The 20,864-nt window shown below is 37.6% G+C and overlaps 1 protein-coding gene across 3 annotated transcripts in view; it reads left to right on the top strand.

The window, feature by feature from the left end:
• Positions 1-1,337: 1,337 nt before the first annotated feature.
• The window catches only part of golga1 (golgin A1), an 80,438-nt gene continuing 60,911 nt past the window's right edge, over positions 1,338-20,864 (top strand). For all 3 annotated transcript variants that reach the window (XM_062025432.1, XM_062025431.1, XM_062025430.1), the window contains exons 1-3: positions 1,338-1,650; positions 7,810-8,058; positions 13,568-13,658. In XM_062025432.1, the coding sequence (XP_061881416.1) occupies positions 7,930-8,058; positions 13,568-13,658 (220 nt within the window). In that variant the 5' untranslated portion in view covers positions 1,338-1,650; positions 7,810-7,929. The remainder of the gene's footprint in view (positions 1,651-7,809; positions 8,059-13,567; positions 13,659-20,864) is intronic.

The raw sequence follows: 20,864 nt of genomic DNA, 5'->3' as shown, positions 1-20,864 counted from the left end.
GACAATGCCATTGTGGGCATTAGGATAAAAGTTATCCGCAAAATATCTTGCCGTTTTTTTTAGAGCCATAAATGTATAAAAATAGTAATTACAAAAAAACGAAAATCTTATGCAGCTGATTTTTCTTGTAAATGTATTTAAATTCATTCTGGAAACAGAATCTCTCTCACAAATTGACATTAATACATATACCTAACATTTGAGACAAGTATTTTAGCATTGGTGTACTTTCATTTGAATTTAAAACCATGAAACATACAAACAAAATGAAAAAAACGCTTCAAAATAAGAGAATAGCAACTTGTACAATTGAACATACACATGGAACATTTTGCTAAACAATGATGTTTTGTACATTAAAAATTTCAGTAGATACTGTGTTATAAGAGGAAGTAAAAAATAAAATAAAATAAAGAACACTTTGGCCCAAAATGACTGACATCAATCAAAATATCGAATAATGCCGAAAAATGGAAATACAACAAAAACTGCATTACAGTTTAGAATCTGTACATTATATGGTACAAAACAACATTTACATGAACAAAACAATGTGTTGATGTCACAGCAGGTCTTGAGTATTTTTTTTAAATACATTTTTGTATTATTTTGTCTTAACTTTGCACATTGTTAAAGCCATATCTCAAGAATTATTTGATAGATTTTCCTCAAATTTGGCACAAACTCAAACTATGATTATTATAATATAATCTTATATATTATAAGTCCATTCGAGACAGTTAATAATAAATAGGTGATTTCACTTGATCAAACCTTTTTAACATTCCACACGACAAAATACTAGAAACATGTAAGAGTCCTACTGGTATCGTATCGGCTCGATATTGTTAGCAAGGTTCCAATGTCGGTATCGTATCAAAACTGAGAAAGTTCTCAGTGTACCTATAGTCTCTTGTACTTAAAAAAAAAAAAAAATTGAGTTTGACTGTAAAAATAACTCACCCAGGGGGCCAAGTCTAGTTGCAAGTACTTTGATAAAGAAGGTGAGAAGCACTACTGAATCCAGAGAAGAAACCAAATAGCAAAGTACCAAGATGAAATCCATGTGGCTTTCTCCTCCCTTTCTCTCCAGTATGAAAATATATGGATTAATTCATAAGTTAGTATTCTTTTTTTGATTATTTTTATTTTATGTTATTTTTGTATCAAAATGTTCTAATACTTTAGATTGTATTTTGCATTGCTTTCTTTGTTGTGAAACTATAACTATTCTCTATAAAATGTATTTCTAACACGTTCTTGTGTTCAAAATGAATTAAATGGATTCGCATAAAGTTATATTGTAAAGATTGCTTCAAAAGCCGATGTTGTACTGTTCTTCGGTATCGGAAATAAGGACCCTTTATTTACATCTGTATTGGGCGTGGCCTAAATGTACAAATCCACGCCCCTACCGTCTCCTGACCAATCAAACGAATAAGGGGGTGGAGCCGTGACGTTGCCAGTCATGTGTGTTGGCTGATGACGTGTATAATGTCGCCGACTAGCTAGCCTGACAAGGTAAACTGCATCAGCGACTTTCTTCCCGGCCGTCAAACGGAACAATCCCTGGATTTGTTATTGAAGCGGACGAAAGCACAAGAAAACGTCACAAGTTATTCCGCCCCCCCGCCCCTGGAAGTTAAAATGGTAAGAAAAAGTCCACTCTCCGGAGCGACGAAGCTAACAATGCTAACCCTCACCCGGTGGTTGCAATGTTAACTTTCATTGTTGTGGTTAGCCTCAATGCTAGCTGGTTAGCTTTCTGTCGTGCACTTTCAAAACATCACCAGATTACAACACATGCAAATAATAAGCTGGTAAGATATGACCATAACTTCAAATGTTTACACAGGAGAAAGGGAATGAAAGGTCTGTTCATTGAAACGCCAACAAAATATGCTTCACTTCGTTTTAACGTTCACTTTCCGTCCGTTTTTTTCACCCCTCCTAAAAATTAGATCTGAAATGCACAGTTTAGTTGGCTGCACATACAATATGATTAAGACATACACTATATTGGCCACCTGCTTTGACTCACATATGAACTTGAAGTGCCATCCCATTCCTAACCCATAGGGTCCAATATGATGTGGGTCCACCTTTTGCAGTTATTACAGCTTCAACTCTTCTGGGAAGGCTGTCCACAAGGTTGTGGAGTGTGTTTATAGGAATTTTCCACCATTCTTCCAAAAGCGCATTGGTGAGGTCACACTGATGTTGGTCGAGAAGGCCTGGCTCTCAGTCTCCGTTCTAATTCATCCAAAGGTGTTGTATCGGGTTCAGGTCAGGACTCTGTGCAGGCCTGTCAAGTTCATCCACACCATGTCTTTATGGACCTTGATTTTTGCACTGGTGCACAGTCATGTTGGAAGAGGAAGGGACCCGCTCCAAACTGTTCCCACAAGGTTGGGAGCATGGAATTAGAGCTGTCCGATAATATCGGCAGTCCGATATTATCGGCCGATAAATGCTTTAAAATGTAATATCGGAAATGATCGGTATCTGTTTCCAAATTATCGGTATCGGTTTCAAAAAGTACAATTTATGACTTTTTGAAACGCCTCTGTGTACACGGACGTAGGGAGAACTACAGAGCGCCAATAAATCTTAAAGGCACTGCCTTTGCGTGCCGGCCCAGTCACATAATATCTACGGCTTTTCACACACACAAGTTAATGCAAGGCATACTTGGTCAACAGCCATACAGGTCACACTGAGGGTGTCCGTATAAACAACTTTAACACTGTTACATATATGCGCCACACTGTGAACCCACACCAAACAAGAATGACAAACACATTTTGGGAGAACATCCGCACCGTAACACAACATAAACACAACAGAACAAATACCCAGAACCCGTTGCAGCACTAACTCTTCCAGGATGCTACAATATACACCCCCGCTACTCCCCCCCCCCCAACCCCGCCCACCTCAACCTCCTCATGCTCTCTCAGGGAGAGCATGTCCCAAATTCCAAGCTGCTGTTTTGAGGCATGTTAAAAAAAAAAATGCACTTTGTGACTTCAATAATAAATATGGCAGTGCCATGTTGCCATTTTTTTCCATAACTTGAGTTGATTTATTTTGGAAAACCTTGTTACACTGTTTAATGCATCCAGCGGGGCATCACAACAAAATTAGGCATAATAATGTGTTAATTCCACGACTGTATATATCGGTATCGGTTGATATCGGAATTGGTAATTAAGAGTTGGACAATATCGTAATATCGGATATCGGCAAAAAAGCCATTGTCGGACATTCCTATCCAAAATGTTTTGGTATCCTGGAGCATTCAAAGTTCCTTTCACTGGAACTAAGGGGCCAACTCAATGTGCTTTACACCACTGCGTCCGGCGCTTTGCATTGGACTTGGTGATGTATGGCTTAGATGCAGCCTATCGGCCTTGGAAACCCATTCCATGAAGCTCTCTGCGTACTGTACGTGGGCTAATCGGAAGGTCACATGAAGTTTGGAGCTCTGTGGCAACTGACTGTGCAGAAAGTGGGCGACCTCTTTACACTATGCGCTTCAGCATCCGCTGACCCCTCTCTGTCAGTTTACGTGGCCTACCACTCGGTGGCTCAGTTGCTGTTGTTCCCAAACTCTTCAGTTTTCTGATAATAAAGCCGACAGTTGACTTTGGAATATTTAGGAGCGAGGAAATTTCACGACTGGATTTGTTGCACAGGTGGCATCCTATGACAGTTCCACGCTGGAAATCACTGAGCTCCTGAGAGCGGCCCATTCTTTCACAAATGTTTGCAGAAACAGTCTCCATGCCTAAGTGCTTGATTTTATACACCTGTGGCCGGACCAAGTGATTAGGACACATGATTCGGATCATTTGGATGGGTGGCCAAATACTTTTGGCAATATAGTGTATCAGTCATATGCCGCAGTTTGAGAGAGGAATTACTCAAATGTCAGGGCTTTATTATGTACGGTGGCTGACAGGGTCAAACCCACATCAACGACCAAAATCATCCAAAAGCAGAAACACCCAATGAAACACAAACTTTTGGATTGAAAATACTGCAGTCTTATCAACATTTTAGGATTAAAAAAACAAGTGCAAAAGAAAAATGATGCAAAAATAAAAGAACACAAACAAAACGGCATATTAAAAATGCTGCACAAATGTACATAATCAAACAGAAGTTATGAGTATTGTACTTATTACGCAGCAGCTGTTTAACTGTGAAGTGAAGTGAATTATATTTATATAACGCTTTTCTCTAGTGACTCAAAGCGCTTTACATAGTGAAACCCAATATCTAAGTTACATTTAAACCAGTGTGGGTGGCACTGGGAGCAGGTGGGTAAAGTGTCTTGCCCAAGGACACAACGGCAGTGACTAGGAAGGCGGAAGCGGGAATCGAACCTGGAACCCTCATGTTGCTGGCACGGCCACACTACCAACCGAGCTATGAGCTAATTGTAACATCCTTCTTAATTGTAGTTTTCATTAAAACATTTGGAGTTGTTGAAATCGCCATGTAAAATCGCTAATGATCATCAGCATGTCAAGAGCAAAGGCAATATATTGGCGTCTATTTTTGGAAAATTGGAGCCCTTATTTAACTTACGCCGGAGCGTTTTTTTGAGTCAATTTCTGTGTCGGCATTCGAAAATGGAACATTACGTAGACGTAGTGTTCCGCTCTCAGTGCTGCTGGAGTGATCGGCCAGGTACCGCAACGTGACACCGTTGGATTTTTAGGTGAGACTGTGCTTGGTAGAACACCGGCGGGATTCGGTCGGTGCCAAAAAAAAAGCACCGGATTTGCAACCCATCCCGAGCGGCTCCGGCTGCTAGCTAAAGATTAACGACGGCAGTTGCTATCTAGTGATCGTCGCGCTCGCGTTATTCTCCAGGAAATAAACTGTATCTCCATTCTGTGAGTATCAAATTATTAGTTTTTTGATCATTTGAAACGATACGCTGTTGGCGTTAACACACTTTTTGTGTCTTTTTACGCATTGAAATCAGAATGGACGCGCATTTCCGTAAATCTGCGCATTCTTTTTTTTTTTTTTTTACCGACCCTGCCTTATCTGCGTTTTTATTGGTCCTCTTCATAGTAATGAACTTTCTGGTACAATTTTTGAAATTTTGATTCGCTGGAAGTTTTATCAATGACAATTACTGCCTCAATTTGCACTCAGACAACTTTACCGCGAGGGGGCTGTCAAAAGAAAGACTTCATGGTAAACACTAAGGTGAGTGTTTTTAACTTCATCCTGTGCCATGTCTCCAGTAAATGACTTGTTTTAGTCTTTGTGAGTCCATGAAACTTCACTTTATCTCCCGCTGAAGCGACATCGTTCGAGGATGGAGACAGGCTCCAAACTCCAAACATCTCAGAACAAGCTAGTCAGGTTACTTCTAGACCTCCACCCCAGATCCCACCTCACTCCTACCCACTTCTCTAAAGTGGGCTGGCTCAAGGTGGAGGACAGAGTTAAACAACTTGCACTGAGCCTAGTCTATAAAATCCGCTACACCTCCCTGATACCGAAGTACATGTCAAACTACTTCCTTAACGTAAATGACCGCCATAACCACAACACCAGGGGGTGCTCCACTAACCACGTTAAACCCAGATTCCGAACTAACAAAGGTCTTAACTCATTCTCTTTCTATGCCACATCAATGTGGAATGCGCTCCCAACAGGTATAAAAGAAAGGGCATCTCTATCCTCCTTCAAAACCGCAATAAAAGTTCACCTCCAGGCAGCTACAACCCTAAACTAACACCCTCCCCGGATTGCTAATAATCAAATGTAAACAATCAAATGCAGATACTTTTTCTTTTTCTTATGCCTTCTGATCTTTCTCTCTCTCTCTCTCTCTCTCTATGTCCACTACTTGATGTCCATACCCCCCCCCATCCCCCCCCTCCACACCCCTGATTGTAAATAATGTAAATAATTCAATGTGATTATCTTGTGTGATGACTGTATTATGATGATAGTATATATGATAGTATATATCTGTATCATGAATCAATTTAAGTGGACCCCGACTTAAACAATTTGAAAAACTTATTCGGGTGTTACCATTTAGTGGTCAATTGTACGGAATATGTACTTCACTGTGCAACCTACTAATAAAAGTCTCAATCAATCAATCAATCAAAAGGTTAGCTGTTATCTTCAAGCTAACCAGCACCCGGCCAGACTCCTCCACCCCAAAAACATACTTTGCAGGTCAACAAACGGGGCAAATATTTGCCTTTTGAAGTGTTAATGTGCGAGGAGTGTTCAAAAGGAGTCTTTTGGAGAAGTGGCTGACAAGTTAGCAAGTGTCGCTCGCATCGCTGACGTCATCATTGTCATTGTTTACTGAAGCAGAGATGCTGACTGTGCGTTATGATAAACACACATGCGTCGCCAGGCTCTGCTTTTTATCGTTAGACTTATCAGATTGAATTTTTTATTATCTATAGCAGGGGGGTCAAAAGTGTGGCCCGGAGGCCATTTGCGGCCCGCAGCTAATGTTTTAAAGGTCCACGGCACATTCTAGAAATACTATTAAAATAAACAAAAACATAAAAAAAAGTGGAATAAAAAAAGTTTACAGTTGAAATGTAAGTTAGAAAAAGTTGCAATGTTGACTAATAAAACCAAGCTGTTTTTTTTTTTAAACTGTCATTGCTCAAAACATAATATTGAATCAAAATCAATGTTTTTATGAATTATTGACCAGGGACGGCGTGGCGAAGTTGGTAGAGTGGCCGTGCCAGCAATCGGAGGGTTGCTGGTTACTGGGGTTCAATCCCCACCTTCTACCATCCTAGTCACGTCCGTTGTGTCCTTGGGCAAGACACTTCACCCTTGCTCCTGACGGGTGCTGGTTAGCGCCTTGCATGGCAGCTCCCGTCATCAGTGTGTGAATGTGTGTGTGAATGGGTAAATGTGGAAATACTGTCAAAGCGCTTTGAGTACCTTGAAGGTAGAAAAGCGCTATACAAGTATAACCCATTTATCATTTATTCAAGACTCCGATTTCTTCACATCAAATATTACACTTTGAAAAATATTTTTTTTGTGGAAGATTTTGCATATTTTGTGTGTTTGCCATTATAAAAACAGTTTTCTTTGACAAAAAGGGCTGAAAACAAACAAACAAAAAAACAACATTAAAATTTTTTTTGAAGTTGATGTAGACTCTAGAGATTTAAGCGTTAAATAAATAATGCATGTATGTATGCCCTGGCACACCATTATCATCATTTCATGACCGAAGCAAAACATTTTTTACACTTTTATACTGAAATAAATACACCAAAAGCTTATTAAATAAAAATATAGAAAAAAATACCGGCAGCGGTAAAGTTTAGATCCATGAAGGAAAGAAGAAAGTGAATGAATGTTTATAACTGAATGAATTTACATATGCATAAAAATGTGTTTTCTTTTGTTCTCTTTTTAATGAATTAGGTAACGTTTATGACAACCTTTTTCCAATATAAAATGTGAGATATATCAGGATAATGCATATATTTATCATTTGTTTTCTAAACGCTTTCAAAAAAGTGGGACCCCAGAAATTTACTGTGGGACCCCATTTTTATGACCTGATGGGGTCCCTGGGACCCCGTTAGGAAAATTCCTAGCGCCAACACTGGGATAATACTGTCAGGAGTTTTACCGCGGTTTATCTTTTATTAACGTTTATTGTTTCATCCCTGGCCTGTTTGTAAGTAGTGGATCTAGTTGATCCTGCACGTACATACACACGTTTCAGAGAAAAGTGTGAATTTAAAAGACATTTCTGTCTCTTTTTCTTTCTCCTAGGTTTTGCACAATGGCAATATCCATCTGTTCTCGGTTTGAGGGCTGCGCAAGACCACTTTTTTGTCGGACCTAAGAGCGACAAATTCCACTTCCTGTCTGGAAGGCCGTATTAAGAGCAAAATGTTTGCCAAGCTGAAGAAGAAGATCGCCGAAGAAGCAGCCACAGTACCGCGGACGGGCGTTCGAATCCCTCGCACCTTCAGCAAGGAATCCATCGCCTCCGTGGAGGCCGACTCGGGGGATGACTTTGTAAGTTCCTTCACTTGCTTTTTGCTTTCAAACTTGTATTTTTTTATGCTTTGACACAGAATGTGAAAACGTTCATTTGAATGACATGACATCAAAATCAAACGCCCGGAAACAAGTTCAAATGTAACGATATGAACATTTCATATGACGGTTATCATTATTATTATTGAATGTGCTCAAAAAGTAGCTAAAGACACACTGAAATCTTTTGACCAGCTTTTTTTTTTAAAATAACCAAAATAAACACACACTGTTAAAAAAGCAACTACCGTACTGTAGTAAGCCGCACCACATGCACTATATTGCCAAACGTATTTGGGGTTTCTTAAATCACGATACTCGATTCAAACCGATTCTCACAATGTTGTATTTCTTATAACAATTATAATGATACTTTTTCAAAACAAGTTACGGGTTAGAAAAGCGCATTCTGGTTGCATGGAGATGGCCTAAAATGTCTTATTAAATATTTATTCTTATGAAGAAAACAATTTTAAAACTTTTTTATTTGTATTTATTTGAAAATGTTTAATGCATTTTATTGTGAACTCCTAGTGGTACGCCAAATAAGGACTTCATTAATCATTCAAACACAGTGTTACTGTTCAAACTGTGTGCGATGTTACAGTGGCCAAATATATAATATATATTTGTTGAATAAAACCTCTCGTTTGTTTTTAATGAATATTTAGGCCTACTTACGCTACTGTATTTTATTGTTGGTCGTTATGGTGGTACTTATAGAGCCAAATGTTTTCTGAGGTGACGATAAACGATATGCATGTTCATGACAAATTCTGTGTCCTGTAAATTCGATAGTGACAAGCTCACGACTGCGTCGACGCAATGTAGCTCCCATGCTAGAAAGCTAGCGGCTAACGTCCCTCCACAGTGCGAAGCTGCTTCTAAATCACTAATCACTTTTAAATACACCTACTTGTAAGAAACTATGTTTCTTGCATACTTGGGTGATACTACAAATTTGAGTTCTGATCCAATACCAGTATTTACAGGGGCAGTACGGATCATACCAATGCTGATACTTAAAATTTTCAGGATGATTGAATGATTTCATTTTTTATCACAACTGTTATTTAATTTAAAAAAACAGGATTTTAATGGGCCTGCTATCTGTCCCATGAACCTCTGGCCCGGGTTTGATTGAAGCTAAAAAGCTAGCATAAAGGGTTAGAATGCTAATTTTAGCATGTTAAAATAGGAACACTTAGCATACTTGTAAGATTGCAAAAAGTATCAAAAGACACCATTTTTAGGTTTAAATGATTAAAATGAGCTAAAATGCTTGCATAATGCTAGCATGATAACATAGGAACAGTTAGCATACTTCAAAGATGATGGCACGTTTAAAAAATTATGATTTTTAGGTTCAAAGGAATAACATTAGTGAAATGTTGCATGCTAACATTAACATGCCTTGATAGAAGAAGTTAGCATACTTTTAAGATGGCACCAAGTATCAAAATCCATGATGTGTAAGGTTAGACATACCAAATTAGCTTAAGTGCTAGCATAAAACATTAGCATGCTAATGTTAGCTTGATAATATAGGAAAAGTTAGCCTACTTCGAAGATGGCACCAAGTATCAAAAGCCATGATTATTAGGTTCAAACTAATAAAATTAGTTAAAATGCTAGCATAAGAAGTTAGCATGCTAACATAGAAAAAGTTTGCATACTTTTAAGATGGCACCAAGTATCAAAATCCATGATGTAAGGTTAAACATACTAAATTAGCTGAAGTGCTAGCATAAAACATTAGCATGATAATATAGGAAAAGTTAGCCTACTTCGAAGATGGCGCCAAGTATCAAAAGCCATGATTATTAGGTTCTAACTAATAAAAATAGTAAAAATGCTAGCATAATTCACAGATACCTTTACTATAGAACACGGCTATATGTGGTCTTTGCATTCATAATAATTTATAATTTAGTGGAGCGATCGCAATTTTGTATGGTTTTATTTATTTATAAAAAAAACCATTTATTTATTTAATATTTTTTTTTATTTTGTTTGTTCTTTTGTTGTATTTTTTTTTTTAATAGATCTTCAATTACACCAAACAGTTGTAATTCAAGGTAACCTTTCATGTACTTTGTGGTATTTGCATTTATAATAATTTATAATTTAGTGGAGCGATCACAATTTTTTACCTTTTTATTTATTTACAAAAAATGTAATTTAATTATTTAATCTCTTTTTTATTTTGTGTATTTATTTATTTTTAAAATTGTTAAAAAAATATATACAGGTATAATCAAATCAAAACAGAAGTAATTCAAGGATCCCTTTCATGTAAAACATTTCGTTCATAATTTTTTATATTGTGGCGTGATCACAATTTCTTATTTGTTTTTTTAGTTTTTATTTGTTTAATTTAAATTTTATTTATTTACTATATTTTTCATTTTAATAACGTTTTGTTTTATTATCATTATTTTTAAATATATCATCAAATCAAAATAGAAGTAATTCACAAATACTTTTACTGTACAACACGGCTATACACTGTCTTTGCATTCATAATTTATGAAGTAGTGGAGCAATCACAGTTTTTTGTTTCTATTTAGTTTTTTTTCATGTATTTTTTAATATATTTTTTATTTGTTTTAATTCCTTAATTTATTTTAATAGTAATTTATTTTATTTTTTAAATGTTTTTTATTGTTTTGTATTTATTTTTCTTATAATTTTTTTGTAGAATTAAATCAGAAGTAATTTAAGGATACCTTTCATATAGACCATTGCATTCATAATCATTTATAATATAGTGGAGTGATCGCAATGCACTTGGCTACGCTGAAGGTAACAAGGGTATAATATCCTGCGGTGGCAGACAGATTTCTGAGGCTGTGTGGTACAGGTTTAGTTTCACTTCCTGCCTCAATTATTTAGGGTTGCCCAAGTTTTGTAGAAGCAGTCAAGCCAGCTGAAACATGACACTTTGTGTTGGGGAAACACTAGCAACAATTTTATACCATTTTTATTTTGACACTTTTTGTTTTAAACAAAATGATCAGGATTTTGTGGCGCTTATTTAGTCATCGGCTTTTAAATTCAGCTTGAGATTTTTTTTTAGGCAGGTGTTAATTAACAACAAAGACAATACATTCTGATGACTATTCAGAAATATTTATTTATAAACTGTGCTGCTCATGAGGTTGTGCCAAAAGTAAAAAAAATGAACTATAAACGGTATAACAATAAACCACGGTTCAACTCTCGTCGGTTAGTAATACCGTTTTAAATGAAAAATAATCGTGATTGATAACTGCACTTTGATAAACTCGCGGACCAGTGATACTGCTCATTTACTAGAGAAGTATGCTAGTAGCTTAAATGCTGTCACTGCACGTATGTATATATATATACACAAAAAGTTGGCACAGGAGCATTTTTACGTTTTCAATGGGAGACAGATCTGGACTACAGGCAGGCCAGTCTAGTACCCGCACTCTTTTACTATGAAGCCATGCTGTTGTAACGCGTGGCTTGGCATTGTCTTGCTGAAATAAGCCGGGGTGTCCATGATAACGTTGCTTGGATGGCAACATATGTTGCTCCAAAACCTGTGTGTACCTTTCAGCATTAATGGTGCCTTCACAGATGTGTAAGTTACCCATGCCTTGGGCACTAATACACCCCCATACCATCACAGATGCTGGCTTTTCAACTTTGCGCCGAGAACAATCCGGATGGTTCTTATCCTCTTTTGTCCGGAGGACACAACGTCCACAGTTTCCAAAAACAATTTGAAATGTGGACTCGTCAGACCACAGAACACTTTCCCACTTTGTATCAGTCCATCTTGGATGAGCTCGGGCCCAGCGAAGCCGGCGACGTCTCTGGGTGTTGTTGATATATGGCTTTCGCTTTGCATAGTACAGTTATAACTTGCACTTACAGATGTAGCGACCAACTGTAGTTACTGAGAGTGGTTTTCTGAAGTGTTCCTGAGCCCATGTGGTGATATCCTTTACACACTGATGTCAGTGTTTGATGCAGTACCGCCTGTGGGATCCAAGGTCACGAGCCTTCAATGTTAATTGCAGTGATTTCTCCAGATTCTCTGAATCTTTTGATGATATTACGAACCGTAGTTGGTGAAATCCCAAAATTTCTTGCAATAGCTGGTTGAGAAATGTTCTTAAACTTTTGGACAATTTGCTCACGCATTTGTTCACAAAGTGGTGACCCTCGCCACATCCCTGTTGGTGAATGACTGAGCATTTGGAAGCTGCTTTTATACCCAATCATGGCACCCACCTGTTCCCAATTAGCACCTGTTCACCTGTGGGATTTTCCAAATAAGTGTTTGGTGAGCATTCCTCAACGTTTTCAGTCTTTTTTGCCACTTGTGCCAGCTTTTTTTAAACATGTTGCAGGCATCAAATTCCAAATGAGCTAGTATTTGCAAAAAATAATAAAGTTTTCCAGTTTGAACGTTAACTGTCTTGTCTTTGCAGTCTATTCAATTGAATATAAGTTGAAAAGGATGTGCAAATCATTGCATTATGTTTTTTTATTTACGATTTACACAACGTGCCATCTTTGCTGGTTTTGGGTTTTTTTGTATATAGCACATTTAAAAACAACCCCAGGTGACCAAAGTGATGTACCGTATTTTTCGGAGTATAAATCGGTCCGGAGCATAATAAAGAAGGAAAAAAACATATATAAGTCGCACTGGAGTATAAGTCGCATTTTTGGGGGAAATTTATTTGATAAAACCCAACACCAGGAATAGATATTTGAAAGGCTATTTAAAATAAATAAAGAATAGTGAACAACAGGCTGAATAAGTGTACGTTATATGACGCATAAATAACCAACTGAGAACGTGCCTGGTATGTTAACGTAACATATTATGGTAAGAGTCATTCAAATAACTATAACATATAGAACATGCTATACGTTTACCAAACAATCTGTCACTCCTAATCGCTAAATCCGATGAAATCTTACACGTTTAGTCTCTTACGTGAATGAGCTAAATAATATTATTTGATATTTTACGGTAATGTGTTAATAATTTCACACATAAGTTGCTCCTGAGTATAAGTCGCACCCCCGGCCAAACTATGAAAAAAAACTGCGACTTATAGTCCGAAAAGTACGGTACAGACAAAAGAAACAATTTGCGTTAAAAAAAGGGGGGCTCATAGTGTCACATTTACATGGTAACACAGGAGGATGAATAAAATACAATAGTAAAATATACCTTAAAACAAGTGCAGAATATATAACCTAAAATACTAAAATGTAATAAATAAATAAATGAGGATAAAACAAGAAATACAAACAACCAAGATAACCTGCTTAGCTGGATTTGAACGCCAGGAAGTAAAAAAAAAATTTGGATTGATCGATGCATTCCTGTTTTTGTTGTTTGTATGGTTTCAGAACCTGCCAAAACGTCAGTGTGGACATATGTGTGGAAAAATTGCTCATTTTGTCCCCATATGTAATCCTGTCTGTGTGTCCTTAGGCATCGGATGGGAGTAGTTCCAGGGATGACCTACCAGCCCAGCTTTTAAGGAGGAACACTCAGATTCGTAAGCTGGAGGCCAAGCTATCAGGTGTGACATATTTACTCTTGACAGGCGCTTACATAACTTCAAATCAATCGGCCTTGCCTTTCATTTTTACAAACGCAATATTAAATGCCCAGTAAGTTTTAATACATTGTTTACACGTATTTGAGTGTACAAATAAAACAAATGACGGTTTAAGAAGCAGGTTGCAGTCATTGCAGACCAGGGCTGGGTTATATGACTGAAAACTGTATCCTCGGTTGATATTGATATTTTTTATGACCTATCAAAAATAAGGAACAGGAGAAAGATATACTAAAGGTACATTTTTTTATTTCAAATGTAACTTTCCTCTGATTATAATCCCCTCAGCTATCAAGGCAGAAAGGAAAGGAAACATCAACACAAGCTTTGAAAACACTCAAACAATGTAAACAAAATATTAAAATCACATCGAACACTTAACAATAAGCTCTTAAAATGAAGGTGCAAAAATAAGGAAAATGCTTAATAATGTTTAAGGAAATAGTGCAAAGTGTGAAAATGTGAACAGAGAGAAACGTGAGAAGAACTATTTTCTGCAGGTTTAGTGCCAGGAAGTTACAGCTTTGTTTTAAAGGGTGAGTGCGGCATGTCAGTCAACTCACATCAGAATGAAATTGGGATAAAATATGGTACTTATTTACCGTGTTTTTCGGACTATAAGGCGCAATTAAAACCCTTTCATTTTCTCAAAACTCGACAGTGCGCCTTATAACCCGGTGTGCGTAATGTACGGAATAACTTTTGCTTGTGCTTACCGACCTCAAAGCTATTTTATTTGTACATGGTGAAATGATAAGCGTGACCAGTAGATGGCAGTCACACATAAGAGATATGTGTAGACTGCAATATGATGGCAGTCACACATAAGAGATACGTGTAGACTGCAATATGACTCAAGTAAATGTTATATGATACATTGAAAATATAGAACATTACACACGGCGCTCAAAAATCCATCAAAATGTTTTAGTACGACTTTAGTAAGCTATGAAGCCGCACCGCTTGATGTGCTTTAACATAAGAGTATTATCATGGTGTGTGTATAAGGTAAGACATATTATCTGCCGTTTTGTTTCGCAATATTATGCAAAAGCAACTTTTCTTACCTTCTGGTACCTGCTGATCTGTATTTAGGATCTGCATGAGTCCTGAGAATTTGCCCTCGTCCGCCTTTGAAGTCCGTGCCGACTCCGAAGTCAATAAGCTTCTTCTTTTTGTCTATCTTCTTGTTATGTGATATTCATCCTCCGCTGTTGCCATTTCTAATATAAAGTAGTGTAAAGTTCTTACTTATATCTGTCAGTAAACTCGCTGTGAAAGCGCTAAAACATACCGGTATAGTGAGTTTACATTATTCACCCAAGGAACTTTAGTTATTAGAGAGTTCCGGTCGGACGGTTTTTCACGGGACACATTTCTGGAGTTGTTATTACACTAGTGAGCCACGGATGAGAAGATGCTGCTCCGTTATTGAACACTTCCTTGTGGGCTACATAACATGTGATGGTGGTTCTTTGGTCAAAATGCTGCATAGATGATGTTTTACAGATCATCTTCAAGTCGCTTTCTGACAGTCGCTTCAGGATGCGCCGTTTTGTGGGCGGTCTTATTTACGTGGCTCACCTTCTGCAGCGTCTACTCCCCGTCATCTTTGTTGTAGCGGTGTAGCGTGCAAGGACGGCAGTGGAAGAAGTGTCAAAAGATGGAGCTAACTGTTTTAATGACATTCAGACTTTACTTAAATCAACAATGAGCAGCATCTTCTCATCCATGGCTCACTAGTGCAACAACAACGCCGGAAATGTGTCCCGTGAAAAAACGTCCGACCGGAACTCTCTAATAACTAAAGTTCCATAGGTGAATTATGTAAACCCACTACACTGGTAGTTTTTAGCACTTCCATAGCAAGATATAAGTTAGAACTTTACGCTACTTTATATTAGAAATGGCAACAGTGGAGTATGAATGCCCCATAACAAGAAGACAGAGAAAAAGAAGAAGCTTATCGACTACGGTATCAGCACGGACTACAGTGGCGGACGTGCGCAAATTTTCATGACTTATGCAGATCTCCAATACACATCAGCAGGTTCCAGAAAGTAAGAAAAGTTGGTTTTGTATAATATTGTGAAACAAAACACCAGGTAGTATGTTTGCTAATGGGTGCGATTTTGCGGCCCTTATACAAACATCATAGTAATACTTGTATCTCTGACTACGGTAGCCATAATGGGCCGACAATCAATCAAGGTGCGGCTTCAAAGTCATACTAAAACATTTTGACAGATTTTTGAGCACCGTGTGTAATGTTCTTTACTTTCAATGCAATGTTTAAAGTTTTGGTGTTGTTTACTGGTGTCATATTGCAGTCGACACATATCTCTTATGTGTGACTACCATCTACTGGTCACACTTATGACACCATGTACCAAATACAATTGCTTCGAGGTCGGTAAGCACAACCAGAATTATTCCGTACCTTAGGCGCACCGGGTTATAAAGTGCACTGTGGATTTTTGAGAAAATGAAAGGATTTTAAGTGCGCCTTATAGTCCGAAAAATGCGGTAACTCTCCAGTGCAGCAACTATCACATTCCTCCTTATGCACTAATAGCAATTCTAAGCATCAACCTGTACAACTTAACCGTTACACTATCCTTATAGTCTCTCCTTAGCTTATAGTGTATGTACTTGTTGGTCATTGTGAAGTTTCTCATTTTACACTGAATTGTAATGATTGTTTTTTATTTAATTTTGTCATTTTTATAAAAATGTGTTTCTATTTTTTTATTTATTATTTTTCAATGTTTTTTTTAAGACTTACATTCAAAACCTGTGTACAAATAAGGTAAAGTTTTACTTGATTAAATTAAAAAGGTGCTGCCGGGCCTAGTGAGCAATCAAAACTGTGATTTAAAACCACATGCCTTTGAAGTTCAAACCTTTTTGTTTGTCTGTAGCTCTAATTTTAAAGAATTATGTTTCCGTGCGAAAAGTATGTCCGCGTATTTAAAGTTCTGGATTTTTTATTACTTGCACTCAATAAATGATTAAGAAAAGCAATAGAATACATATCCAAGCTTTTTCCCAATTACTTTAATTGATTTAACCAATTAATCGTTGCACCCATAATTATTACTATTTTTTATAATTCATTACAACTGAGAAATAAGTTGACCATGTGTTTCTACTGCCATCTAGTGTCTCCTTTTAGGTGTTTGTGGTATAGAACGAGTAAAACATCAATACAGTATGTTATGATCCGCTGCCCGGATCATATTTCTGTTTACGTTTTCAAGTCACTTGTGTTTTTCTGTTAGTCTTGGCCCCATTCTAGTTCCTGTTTATGCACCTCTTAGTTGGTTACCATAGTAACTTATTACATTCACCTGCCGCTGGGGTTCCCGACACGCACCTGTTGGTCATCATTGACATTATTATTTAAAGCCTGCCTTCTCAGTCAGTCGGTCTGGCTTCTTTGTTTTGCATCCCGCGACTGCCACATAGGTTTGTTCTAGTTTCCTAGCTCCTGCTAGTAGTCACAATCTGTGCTAAGTGTTAGCCTTAGCTTCCGGTGCGCTCGGCACCTCGTCCTGTCGGTTTGTTTTCTGTTTTGGTACCAGTTTTGTGTGATTGTATAATTAAATCATGTCGTTACCTGCAAGTCCTGTCCGGTTTTCGTCCTTTGCATCTTGGGAGAACAAAAATCCCGCAGCACCATGCACCCCGGACGTGACAGAAAAGAAGCCAGACCGACTGACTGAGAAGGCAGGCTTTAAATAATAATGTCAATGATGACCAACAGGTGCGTGTCGGGAACCCCAGCGGCAGGTGAACGTAATAAGTTACTATGGTAACCAACTAAGAGGTGCATAAACAGGAACTAGAATGGGGCCAAGACTAACAGAAAAACACAAGTGACTTGAAAACGTAAACAGAAATATGATCCGGGCAGCGGATCATAACACAGTATTTGTTTTCCAATCTTTGTTGAAATGCTATGCTCTTTGAGGTTAAAGGGGAACTGCACCTTTTTTTGGAATTTTGCCTATCTTTCACAATCATTATAAAAGACATGAAGTATTTAAAAAAAAAGCATTCTAAATATCGAATAAATGCGATCAAAAGTCCACTTACAATGGAGCCTATGAGCGCTCCTCTATTCGGCCTTTAGAGCCCCTAAAAATATACATTACGGTTTTATATACAAACCCCAAAACCAGTGATGTTGGCATGTTGTGAAAATCGTAAATAAAAACAGAATACAATGATTTGCAAATCCTTTTCAACCTATATTCAGTTGAATAGACTGCAAAGACAAGATATTTAACGTTCGAACTGGAAAACTTTATTTTTTGCAAATATTAGCTCATTTGGAATTCGATGCTTGCAACATGTTTCAAAAAAGCTGGCACGAGTGGCAAAAAAGACTGAGAAAGTTGAGGAATGCTCATCAACCACTTATTTGGAACATCCCACAGGTGAACAGGCTAATTGGGAACAGGTGGGTGCCATGATTCAGTCATTCACAAACAAGGATGGGGCGAGGGTCACCACTTTGTGAACAATTGCGTGAGCAAATTGTTGAACAGTTTAAGAACAACATTTCTCAACCAGCTATTGCAAGGAATTTAGGGATTTCACCATCTACGGTCCATAATATCATCAAAAGGTTTAGAGAATCTGGAGAAATCACTGCAACCAACATTGAATGCCCGTGACCTTGGATCCCTCAGGTGGTACTGCATCAAAAAGTGACATTAGTGTGTAATAGGATATCACCACATGGGCTCAGGAACCCTTGAGAAAACCACTGTCAGTAACTACAGTTCGTCGCTACACCTGTAAGTGCAAGTTAAAACTCTACTATGCAAAGCGAAAGCCATTTATCAACAACACCCAGAAACACAGCCGACCTCGCTGGGCCCGGGCTCATCTAAAATGGACTGATGCAAAGTGGAAAAGTGTTCTGTGGTCTGACGAGTCCACATTTCAAATTGTTTTTGGAAACTGTGGACGTTGTGTCCTCCGGAACAAAGAGGAAAAGAACCATCCAGATTGTTATAGGCGCACAGTTGAAAAGCCAGCATCTGTGATGGTATGGGGGTGTATTAGTGCCCAAGACATGGGTAACTTACACATCTGTGAAGAGACCATTAATGCTGAAAGGTACATACAGGTTTTGGAGCATCATGTGTTGCCATCCAAGCAACGTCTTTTTCATGGACGCCCCTGCTTATTTCAGCAAGACAATGCAAAGCCACATTATGCACATATTACAACAGCGTGGCTTGGTAGTAAAAGAGTGTGGGTACTAGACTGGCCTGCCTGTAGTCCAGACCTGTCTCCCATTGAAAATGTGTGGCGCATAATGGTGCCTTCACAGATGTGTAATCTGTGAAGGCACCATTTATGCTGTGAAGGCACCATTAATGCTGAAAGGTTCATACAGGTTTTGGAGCAACATATGTTGCCATCAAAGCAACGTTATCATGGACGCCCCTGCTTATTTCAGCAAGACAATGCCAAGCCACGTGTGTGGCGCATTATGAAGCGTAAAATACCACAATGGAGCCCCCGGACTGTTGAACAATTTAAGCTGTACATCAAGCAAGAATGGGAAAGAATTCCACCTGAAAAGCTTCACAAATTGGTCTCCTCAGTTCCCAAACGTTTACGGAGTGTTGTTAAAAGGAAAGGCCATGTAACACAGTGGTAAAAATGCCTCTGTGCTAACTTTTTTTGCAATGTGTTGCTGCTATTAAATTCTAAGTTAATGATTATTTGCAAAAAATAATTAAGTTTCTCAGATCGAACATTGAATATCTTGTCTTTGAAGTCGATTCAATTCTTTCTTTTCCTTTCTTTCTTTAGTTTATTTCGAACATGAACACACTTACAGTATAATACATCACACAATTTCATATCATTTCACTTTACATCATGTCCGAAAAGGAGTAGGAAGAAGCAAAGCTTATTTAATCCTACCCCCTTCCCACTTCAGAGCGTTTACAAATATATAGAATCATTTACTGACCTTTTTATATAATAAAATAACATCTGTGAATTAGTATACACAACAGTTTTGTAATATGTAATTAATTAATTCAGTCATTATTAACATGCTGAGATGAAGAATATCTTATTTTCAATTGAATATAAGTTGAAAAGGATTTGCAAATCATTGTATTCTGTTTTTATTTACCATTTATACAACGCGCCAACTTCACTGGTTTTGGGTTTTGTACATGTAGTATATTTGTAATGTAGTAACATTTATAATAACATTTAATATTTACATATTTTGATCATTTTAAGCATACGCGGCGCATTCATTTCAAAAACATTTTTTTATTAACATCACTGATTATTACTCACTGCAGACTTTATGAGAGCCAACAAACACAATAAACATCACTTACTGTACAATGTCTGCTAGGATGTTCATACATTCCTATTTAGATGAAGAATGACTCATAATCCTTGCGAAGAAAAGGGGAGTGGAATCAAGCGTCTTTTTGTGTCGTTAGTGCCATTTCTGGGTCTAAATTGGTTGTCAAAGTTTACCAACTTGTTAGAATACGTTTTCGTCCTTCTACTATCCAGGTGAGAGGCATGATTTATGATCTGCAATAAAGTTTGACGTGCACGGAAACGAGGAAGCAGCTTACCAGTGGATCATGTCAACATTGGCACGCAAGCTTGTGATCACGGCGCCGCTATAAATAGTTTGTGTGCGTTAGCACTTATAATAACAATATCTCGAATATTTGGTCAATATTCAAATCACGAAATGTAAAAGGAGTATTGTTGGCGCTTTTTGGATGTTTTTTTAATTGGGTTTTATGGGCGGAATAGAGGACCTCCTACTGGCTCTAAGGGAAGCAGACTTTTATTTACGTTTTTTTATGAGTTATAATGCACAAGAAAAAAAAATACATCCGTCATCATGGGTTTCATAATGATTGAACGATGGGCAGAAATTACAAAAAAAATTGCAGTTCCCCTTTAAGGCAGTTATTCTTAAAGTGGGGCACTTCCTCATTTTGATTTAAAACAGTGTTTTATTCATTTTTGTTTTGTAGATTAAAGTGTTTTGTTATATTGTTAATGTTGCTCATCAATTTGAATTCATTACTATTCAAGTTTATTTGATTGTATTTTTTAGTGTCAAGTCGGTTAAAAAAATTTTTATAGTTTAAAATA

Source organism: Entelurus aequoreus, linkage group LG17, assembly GCF_033978785.1.
Source record: "Entelurus aequoreus isolate RoL-2023_Sb linkage group LG17, RoL_Eaeq_v1.1, whole genome shotgun sequence".
NCBI classification, from domain to species: domain Eukaryota; kingdom Metazoa; phylum Chordata; class Actinopteri; order Syngnathiformes; family Syngnathidae; genus Entelurus; species Entelurus aequoreus.
This window is presented reverse-complemented; position numbering and strand designations above follow the sequence as displayed.